This window comes from Buceros rhinoceros, unplaced genomic scaffold, assembly GCF_000710305.1.
Source record: "Buceros rhinoceros silvestris isolate BGI_N320 unplaced genomic scaffold, ASM71030v1 scaffold29136, whole genome shotgun sequence".
Lineage (NCBI taxonomy): Eukaryota > Metazoa > Chordata > Aves > Bucerotiformes > Bucerotidae > Buceros > Buceros rhinoceros.
The window spans coordinates 13,894-23,832 of record NW_010416252.1 but is presented as its reverse complement, the minus strand read 5'-3'; the positions used below and the strand labels follow the sequence as shown (position 1 = coordinate 23,832).

General features: G+C 48.4%; 1 protein-coding gene across 2 annotated transcripts in view; it reads right to left on the bottom strand.

The window, feature by feature from the left end:
- Positions 1–1,147: 1,147 nt before the first annotated feature.
- Positions 1,148–9,939, bottom strand: part of HEPH (hephaestin) — a 19,871-nt gene continuing 11,079 nt past the window's right edge. The window contains exons 12-20 of one of the 2 annotated variants that reach the window (XM_010137752.1): positions 9,581–9,791; positions 9,206–9,345; positions 8,203–8,334; positions 7,173–7,279; positions 6,200–6,425; positions 4,631–4,770; positions 4,091–4,253; positions 2,958–2,990; positions 1,148–1,392 (exon numbers count right to left, since the gene is read on the bottom strand). In XM_010137752.1, coding sequence (XP_010136054.1) covers positions 1,148–1,392; positions 2,958–2,990; positions 4,091–4,253; positions 4,631–4,770; positions 6,200–6,425; positions 7,173–7,279; positions 8,203–8,334; positions 9,206–9,345; positions 9,581–9,791 — 1,397 coding nt within the window. Of the gene's footprint in view, positions 1,393–2,467; positions 2,512–2,957; positions 2,991–4,090; positions 4,254–4,630; positions 4,771–6,199; positions 6,426–7,172; positions 7,280–8,202; positions 8,335–9,205; positions 9,346–9,580; positions 9,792–9,939 lie in introns of both variants that reach the window. The other variant, XM_010137753.1, reaches the window with a different exon arrangement.

The following is a 9,939-nucleotide window of genomic DNA, read 5'->3' as shown; positions in this document are numbered from 1 at the left end:
AGACAGCAAAGCTCCAGGGGTAGTTATGGATCAGGACAGGCCTCTCCATCTCCAAAGCCAGAGAGTCTGTGCAAGGGCCCCTTAGCACACCCCAGCTCACGGCAAGCACTCCCTTATCTCGGGCTGCACTACCCGGTGCTCCACAGGCTGCTTAACTCCACCAGCACATGAGCTTTCTCCTTCCCTGTTGCCACATCTGCCTGGACAAAACTGCCATCGCATCAGGATGTGCCTCACTCCCTGCCCTCTGTCCTGTGCACAAACTCAGGCCCTCACAGGACCGAGTCTTTGGCTTGCAGCAGTAACGCAGCAACAGCTCTGGAGATAACATCAGTAAAACGCATTTGAAAGAAAGCGAGAACCATGTCACAGAACACCGCAGCATCCTTGCCCTGTTGCACAGGGAGCTGCAGGTCTGAGGTACAGCCTGACCGACAGAACGGCAAAGCAGGGAAGTCACCAGGACGCTCTGCAGCACTTGGGAAAGCTGCTTCTCCCAGCACAAGACACAGGATGCCCAATATTGAAGCACATGGCCAAGAGCAGATGTTCAAGAAGGATGTGTCACAGCAAGGCTGATGGCGAGACAGCTCTTGTCATGGTCCTTGATGGAGCCCTCTCACGCTGTGACACGTCTGCCCTGAACTAGTGTCTGTCCAATTCCTCAAAAACCAGCAATCCAAATCAAAACTATCGTTTTCTGTTCTGTATTCTTAATTGATTCACAAAAATGAAAAGATTATCTCCCCCTTCAGACAATTACTCAGTTTCTTAGGAGACAATTCCCAACTCGGCTCTGGCAACAGAGTGAGACTGGAGTCTGGCCTGAGCTAGTTTGCTGAGAAATACTAAGTGGAGCTGTTCTAGAGACAAAAAGAGGGGAAACGTCTCCTCTTTGAGGAAGAATAATATTTTAGAAGGACCTTTTGACCCTTGCTACATGTCTTCAGTCAGTTCAGCGGGTCCTCGGATCTCTCCTGGACAGACTTTTTCTTTAGAGTGACGATGTATGAGGAGGTCGGGGCTCCACCTTTCCCTCCTTACCTTCCACAAGCACAGTGTACCATTGAAATGATGCCCCAAAACCTTTGCTCTGGACGATCCAGCCTCTGCTCCAAGCACACAGTCTGAAGTTTGTACGTGGCTTTTATAGCCCCGCATTTTTTTTAGACATGAGTTTGAACCCGTCATCCAGGATGGACCTCCGATTGCGTCTCAACCTCTTCTGTCTCTCAAGATAGATGATCAGTCCCAGGAGGACACAGATGATCACAAAAAACGTAATTCCAGCAACAGTTAGAGCGATGATTGTGGCCTCTATCTGCCCCTGAGCCAACTTCGCTCCAAAAAGCGTGAACTTCTGGGACTCATCCTTATCCTCAGGTGGCAACTCTGAGAGACAAAAAGATAGTTCCAATGAGAGCCAGGAATCCCGCAACTGAAAGGTTCCAAAAAATTAGAAAAAAGGAGCAAAAGAGATACCCAACATGATCAAAGCAAGTCAAAGGAGACCCAGCCACCACCTGCCAGACCCTCATTCCTGAGGTCACACAGTAATTGGGAGAATCAATGGTTCTTTCCCTGACCCATCCCGGGACCTCACCATGTCTCACAGCTATTTGGCCCACTCAGCCAAACCCTGCTGTCCCCACTTGAGGGAGGTGATCGGAGGCTGCATAGGGACTCAGTGGCTGGGGCAGGGGAGGAGAATGGAGATTAGAACATATGTCCAGACCAGGGCTGCCACAAGTTCCCCACCTTGCCCCAAGCTCCCCCTGCATATGACTGCTGGCCTAACCACCACTTTCCAGCGTGCTCAGTCATGCTGGGGTGAGTCACTGAAGATCCTGAGCTCTTGTACACTTCCAGGCAGAGGTAGCAGCCACCTTTTGAGAAAAGTGCCTGTCTGCACAAGTAGTGACTGCTGGTCACAGTTTTGCCTGGCTGAGCCTACATACACAGGCTGATGCCAGAGTATGGTATGGAACCAAATAATTTTGTATTGTCACCATTGCTCTCACATTTCCTCTTCTCTTTACACCCGTTTTGAGTGAGGAAAACATTGGAAAGGAAATGTCTGAAATATCAGCAGAGAAAGACAGAAGAGTTGTAGGTAAGTGGCTGTACTTTCAGCTGGTCTGAGCTGGCTCTGAAATCAGCTCAGCTGGATTTATTCACAGCAGCTGAAAAACAGAGTTGTGGACAAAGATGAAAAATCAGAGAAATAAATCGCCACCATAAACTGTTCAGACTTTAAAATTAAATGGATCTTATGTACTACTCCTTCTCCCTGGTGCTGCTCAACCAAATGCCTTCTCACATCTGTTCTTTAACCACTTGCAAGACCCAGGGCACATGCTTATGCTCATTGCTTGGGGTAAGAAGAGACCAGGGCTGATGTGCTTGTTTGCATGCTGGCTCAGTCCCTTCAGCTCATAACGGTGCATTTGAAAATTCCCTAAACCACAGACAATGACAGTCCAAGAAGGGAGGATAAATGATCTAAGGCACCTCTTAGGTTTTGATGGAAAGGGATGAGAAAAATCATGTCCTTTGCAACATCTTCCTTTAAAACCCTTGAATCACTGCCAGTTTCTAAGCCTGTGCTCTCCTCTGAAGAGGAATCTGTACAGAGCAAGTACAACAGGCTGCGAGGCCACTGAGCTTTCCCATCTAACGCAGCCAGACAAGCCTAACAAGCTCAACTTATTTTTATCAGCAGAGCACAGCCATTTGGAGGACAGATAAACAAGCCAACCTGGAACCCTCCCTGTTATCACAGCAGCCAGGCCTCAGACTAACAGGCTGGCGAGACTGGCAGGAGAGGCTGCAAGTGGTGGTCATGCTCCTCCCTTCTCGCACAGATCTAAATCTCTGTTCTGATCAGAGACCTCCCTTCCTCCACCTCACACACACATACACACACAGGGCATTCAGCAGCGCCACAGACAACGTACCTGCACTGTGGTTTACAACTGCAAGCGCCGGCTCTGAAAGGAAGCAAAAAGAGGGTGAGAGTGTGTTGGGCTGAACAGGGAGAGAGTCCAGGACACAGCACTCTGGCAAGGACCAGATCCAGAGGCAGCATGGTTTTCCAGGGCTTGCAGGTTTTCTTTCCTCTCACACCGAGGGTGGTTTTGTGTTACCTGCCTCAGAAGCAGACCACTCCCGCCACACAACCCTTTACAGCCCGTGGAAGAACAGCACGATCCAGCTCTGAGCATGTGGTGCGCTAACCCCAGCTGGCAGGGTCACTCACCCCCCTGCAGGAGGGAGGGAACCAAAAGGGCAAAAGTGAGAAAAAAAGATAAGGACAGTTCAATAAGTGAAGGAGGGGGCAGGAATAACAACCCCAAGTGATGCAAAAGCAGTCACTTGCCACCAGCAGAGCGACACCCAGCCAGTTCCTGAGCGACGGCGACTTTGGGAAAACTCACCCCCTTTCATCGCTGAGCATGGTGCTGTAAGGCATGAAATATCCCTTTGTCAGCTCAGGTCAGCTGTCCCAGCTGTGTCCCTTCCCTGCCTCTTGCCCACCCCACACTGAGTGAGAAACAGGGAAGACCTGACTGCGCAAACGTTCACCAACAGCTCAAACATCGGTGCGTTATCCGCTCTGTGGGGTAACAAATCTGACACACAGCACCAAATGGGCTGCTGTGAAGGAAATCACTCCACTGCAGTCCAACCCAGTGACACAGAGTATCACTCACCTCTGAACACCTCCCAGTGCTTCCCAGTGAAATGAGAAACCTTAGGACGTGCATTTAGACTACAGGTAATATTCTTCATAAGAACAATTCCTAGCTGACAGCTGAACAGTGCTGCTCAGACACAAGCCGAAGTACAACTCAATAATAATGCAGGCACTGTAAACCCCAGCAACCTACTGGTTATTAATTCCAGCTGCAGGTATTACCATATTCAAAGGGAACATCTTAAATTAATACTACTTAAGTAATTATCTGCTCAATTAACTGGCTGTTTATGGTATGTAAAAGAGTTGTGAGATGCAAACACTGAGAGTTTAGCAGCAGTAATCGAAAGTGCTGTTAGATGTTCCAGGGTAACAATCAGCAACAGCTCCTACCTGGTCCGGGCAAGACTGTGAAGACGATCTCCATACCAGCATGAATATGATCAGATACATGACAGTGAAGCAGCCAGGTCCCAGGGTTCCCAACCAACATCTCCACCATTTCAAAGGTCCCAGGGAACAGATCCACAACATCTGCTCTGTAGCTTCTGCCGTTCTATCAGAGGGAAGGGCAGCTGTCAGCATGCTGTGCTCTGGGCACCTCTTCAGAAAGAAAATTCTGGCAGTGCCACTAGAGACCGCTTCAGTGCTACTGCGGTTTTTAAAAGTTCAACAGTAAGATTTCAAAGAGCAGCTCCAGGGCTGCAGCTGGGAAAGCAAACACAGTAATGCCGAACCCTAAGAAGAGTTAAGCTAGACATATCAGTACAATACAGAGGCTCAGGGGGTCAGAGTTGGATGTGTAAAGTCACATCGCTTTTCTCGTCAAGTGATGTTGCTGTGAAGTCATTCAAGAAGTTCAAGTCCAGCAGAGTCAAGCGAAAGTGGTATCAGTGGTCAGTCTCTGCTTTATCATCAGCAGGATACTCTTACCTTGTATATGAAGGTCTCGGCATGAAAATGGACTGTGTGGACATCGATCTCCTGACCCATTCCCAGGAGGTACCAGTTCACCCACTCTCCCTGGAACATGGAGAGCCCAGGCAAGTTTCCATAGAGCCTCCCATTGATTGCTGCAGGAAATAACACACAGAGAGGAGAAAAGGCTGTTATTGAAATGGTAAAGATGCCGAACCACGTCAGACGAAGAACACACAGGGCAAGACAGGTGCTACAAAGCTCAGATAGCACCCAGTGCATCAGCAGTTAGTCGTCCATATGACAGTCCCCCAGAAGCTTGGCAGTCTCACTCCAGCCCAAGTACTTATCCCCTGTTAACAGACAGGAAAAGTAGAGTGACTTACATCCAAGGCCATGCTGTAGCTCAGCTCAAATAAGTCTCAAAAACTACCTCTTGTCGAAAACCTGCAGCCAGCCAGCAGAGATGGTTGTTTCTAGAAGATGTGTAAAAATGACCACCTTAGCCCAACAATAGGGAAATACGTCCGTCCCTACACACACGGAGATCTCTGAACAATGGAAACAGGTAAACCCTGCCAACAGGCAGCCCTGTCATTCTCGGGGTTTCAAGCTGGCTGTACACATCACACAGTGATCTGCTGCTTGGCAGGACTTTACTTCCTAATTAGCACAGCGAGAAGGAATGCTGCTCTGACTGCAAACGCAGAAAAGAGACCTGAACCCAATGGCACACACATGGAAACTCTCCTGCTCAGATGATGCAGGGAATAAGATGGGAAGAGACAAGACCTGAGGGCAGAAACACTGGTGTTCTACCGCCAGATCTGCCCCAGGCACTTCCTGTAGCCCAAAATAAGTATCCAACTTCAGCGTGTTGGTTTTGCTAGCAGTAACTCTGGGTCAACAATTGAAACTCTGGACAGGGATAGCTGGAGGCTCTTCATATCACCTGCACTAAACCAGCAGTAACAACAGTGCACACAACACAACGCCTCGCTACGCTTATCTCCACAGCTGCCGAGGGACATGTTTTGCTGAGAATACTTTAGATAGATCCAGATATAGAGAAAAGCTATCACAAATAACATGTTACTCTAGAAAAAAGAGTACATCCTACTACAGTAGAAGTATCTGTTTGGTAACCAGCTAAAACAACCGAGCCATGTATTGCAGCCACACAGCTCGGGCAATTAATTTGAAATCTAACATATTCTAATGGTCCTGAGACGAACAGAATGAAATTAGTCTGACAGGTTAATTCCACATTTGATGTTATTTCCTGTGCCGAGTTACTCAGATGCATCAGAGATTGACCTCTCTGGCCCACATCTCACTATTCCTCCTAACAAGAACAGCCAGAATGATTAACCTTCGTTGTAGATCAAAGATCTGTGCTCTGTATGTGCTGCGATATTGAGAACAGCAGACAGTTTCATTCTGTTCATGCCACTGACAACGGAAGAGGAAGAGGGCATTCACTAGGAGTCAGGCTCTTGGGTGGCCGATTACTCATGGAGGTCACAGACTCAACATCAGCTTTGTGTCGATAGCAGTGGGTGCTCGGGTGCCAAAAGGCATTACCATGCATTTTGTTGCTTTCCACAAATTTGTCATCCAGCAGGTTGATTTCCTTGTGATTTCCTTTACTGTAACGTTTCACATTCTCCTCCAAGTACCAGGACTGATTTTCATCAAACACCAGGAACAGCAGAGCAAACTCCCTCTTCACATCCTTCCTGAGCCCATCGGACCGCAGTGCCCCTCTCCGGCAGATCTTCAGGGGTCCAATCAGGCCGCTGTACATATCCTGATCAGAATGAGGGAGAAAAACCTCTGAGACAAGGCTCTTCTCACCCTCTTTTGTACACAGCTCTTCGCCATTCAGTAACCGTATTTTCTGTTCCCTGCATCACCCCGCTTAAAACTAACGGTGCTGCTGTGTAAGTACTCTCGTGGGTGAAAATGAGCTACCAAAGCACAAGAACAGAGACTGTACATGCTCTTAGGAATGCAAATCCAGAAGTCATAAATATGAATGCTGTCAAAACATTCTCCACTCTGTGCCTGCAAAAACATCTGCAATTTGAGATAAAAAGGCAACGATCTCTGGGTTGAATGTGATGGTTTATTACAGGATTCTCCAAGTTGCTTCCCTGTGAAATCAGTGCTATGACAATTGATCCCAGCAGTGATCACATCTCCCTGCTTTATCCACGAGGCCTAATTTTGGACATTTGCTCTCTTTGATTAGCCCTGTGGCTCTCACTAATAGGAACCATGAGATAGTCTCATATACTGTAAATAACTGAAGGAAGGTTAGCGTCCAGGAGACAGTGGAATTGTTTTATGAAGATTTGTGTCAGGAAAAAAAATTAAGGACAAACATCAGGACAAACTTGGAGGATTTCCTCCCTGGAGGACGCTGGACCTGTCACCATGTGCTGCTTCTACCTCTCAGCTGGGCCAATCACTAAACTGTATCCAGCTCACACTGTTTTCTAGAGGGTGAAAAACTGGTCTAACTGGGGTTTTGCGGTTGTAAGTTCTACTTTACCTTTACTGGGTCCACCATGGAGTAGTAGATCCAAGGAACACAGGCTGAATCATTTGGCCCTGGACCAGATCTCTCAGGAACTTCCCATCGGTATGTCACAATGTCACCTGAGAGACAGACACACCATTAACACCAGTGTGATACTTTCACCCACTGGTTTCCTAAGCAGCTGGCAAAGCAAAACAAAAATTAAGATCCTGTCTCCAAAATGCAAACTCAATGCTGATTTTGTTGGACATTGCATCTTCCCTCCCCAAACACTGAAAAGCAGTATGGAAGATTCCTCCCCCGACACACAAAGCAGAGGGATCGCAGGACAAACATACTGTCTGCTATCAGCACAACTCCAGTTTATCTGCTGCCTTTGAGGCTGGGCCTGAGCAAGATAATTTATCTCTTTGAAGCAGATTTCTGGTGCTCATTCAAATTCATTTTTAAAGTTACTGTTCTGTGTATCAGCAATTCCTTCAGAAAGACGATGCCCGGCTAAAGACCTGTTTGCTGCTTAGACTGCCAGGTTGAGGGGAGCAAAAATTATACAAACTGGCATCAGGATCCTGAACAAACCGGTGATTTCAGTCAGTGTCGTGGCAAGCAATTGTGCATTTCTCCTATCTCATGCTATTTTCATACTGCTGTGCACACCTCAAAGCACAGGTCCCACAGAGGAGGGCAGGCTACCCTGTCATGGGCAGTCAGCCCAGGGCTGCCACCAGCTGACTGAGCTGCCATCACTGTTCTCCTTCTGACAGACCACGCTCAGCACGGGGGTAAGGCTGCACGCAGAAAGGTTGTGCTGCGCTTAAGCTAGAAGTCAGAGCAGACCATGAACTCCCAGGGCCACCATTCCCACACAAGTCATACCACTGAAAATCAGAGTGAACCTGGAAGACCATTACTGTTCAGTTCCAGTTCTCTTCCATAAGAACACAAGTTCACCTAAGCCTGCCGAAGGAAACCGGCCCAGCTAAGGCTAATGCTGGCTTCATAAGCCCGCACAGGAACATGGCTGGAGACCACGGTGGCTTACCAGGGTTTGCGATTTGTGGCTGCCCCGTCTCCCTCTCCAGCACCCCGTGTGCATGGATGGAGTAGGGTCGTGTGGCGTTGTTCTTAAACACAATGTTGAGAATATCTCCCACTTCCGCCCACAGAAAAGGACCTTGAAAGAGGAAGAATGTAGCAAAAACTGTCAATGCATCCCCTGAGGACATTCCCACCTCCCCATTATCTTCTCTCCAGACATATTCCCTTATAATATTTATGATGGTCCCCTCCCCCTTCTCTACCTTATCTCTACCTCCCAAAAAGGCAATTGGAGATCAGCCTCCATCCCAGTAAGTCTTAGAAAACCAGACCGTGAGTTTTGCAATGAGGGGAGTGAAGGGTGCTAGGCATTTTGACTCTGTCCAGTATAACTAAGGCTTGATTTCTGAATGCTGCTATGATAAGTACCTTGACCATGCCTTGCTGCTGGTTTCAAAAAATGTGGTAGTAGTCGATTTGGCCTGACAGTGTGACAAATCAGAGCCGCTGCCTCTTTTGAACAGCATCTACTGGCTCAGTGTTGCTGTTTTGCCACCACAGAGCTGTATCTCCACAGACTCCCACGGTCATTGTAATGGGCTCCTCTGCTTCCCAAGGCCTGCTTGTTTTTGTCCCAATAGGACTTCTCACAGCTACAGATTTTCACTTACACCTGACTGCTCTCTAGAAGTCAGCAGTTATTTCTGTTCTACAGCCAAAGAAATGCAGGTGTGAAAAATGCTTTGCCCAAGACATGAAAGTTGGCGCAAAGGCAGGCATGAGAACCCAGTCTTTACTACAAGCTGTGTTCAGGACCCTCTTTCCCCAAAGCTGACAGTCATGGACAGGACACACAGTCAGAATTTCTCCTTGCTTGCATACACAGCAGATGCCTAAATACCTAGGAGATACTCAGCTTCAGACTACAGCCCTTAGCCACTGGAGCTCTGCAGCCCAAGCCCCATCCGCACGCGAGTGGAAGATGCACCCTGTGCTCATTTCCTTACCTAGTATCCCTAGGTGTTCATCAGCATTTATCCTGCTCTTGGGGGTCTGGAAAGTCCCGTCGGTGTACTCCCTGTAAACTGCTTTCTTGTACCTGGAGCCGAGCAGCCCATTCTCGTTGCTCAAAAATACATTGGCGTAGCTGAGAAATGCAGAATGAGTGCTGAGATACCCAAAAGCTCACGGGGAATAAACAGCTAACTTGTGGCAGGGGACTTCCCAGAGACCTGCAAAGGTGGGTGCAGTGACACAGGGGCTGCAGCTCCCACCAGCAGCGGCACATGCACCAAGTCACAAGACGGCCAAGATACCCAACAGGCTTCACCAAGGTCTACTGCGAAACTTTGCCAAAGGCTTCCCCAGAGGAAGAGCTTTACCTCTCCACAGAATGGTTGTGCCGTTCCCTCTCCCAGTTTCGGTCAGGCGCGTAGTCCCACACCACCTCCTCTGCCATGATGTAATACGTCCGGACCCCCTTGTACTGCAGGGCAGGAGCAGGATCCCTTTTTCCACACTTGGAAACAGAGTAGCGTTCCCTCATCCCAGCCTGGTAGTGGTTGCTTGTCTGGCAGTAGATCTCAAAGGTCCCTGAGGGAGGCAGCATGAACAAAGATATCAGCTGCTTTTAGGGATCCCAGGAAACAGCTGGTTCCCATACAGAGCTTCTAACTTGGCTGACATCCATATGTGTGTATCTGGTGTTTGTTTAGGGAGCTTGGTTGCCGCAGGCCGAGAT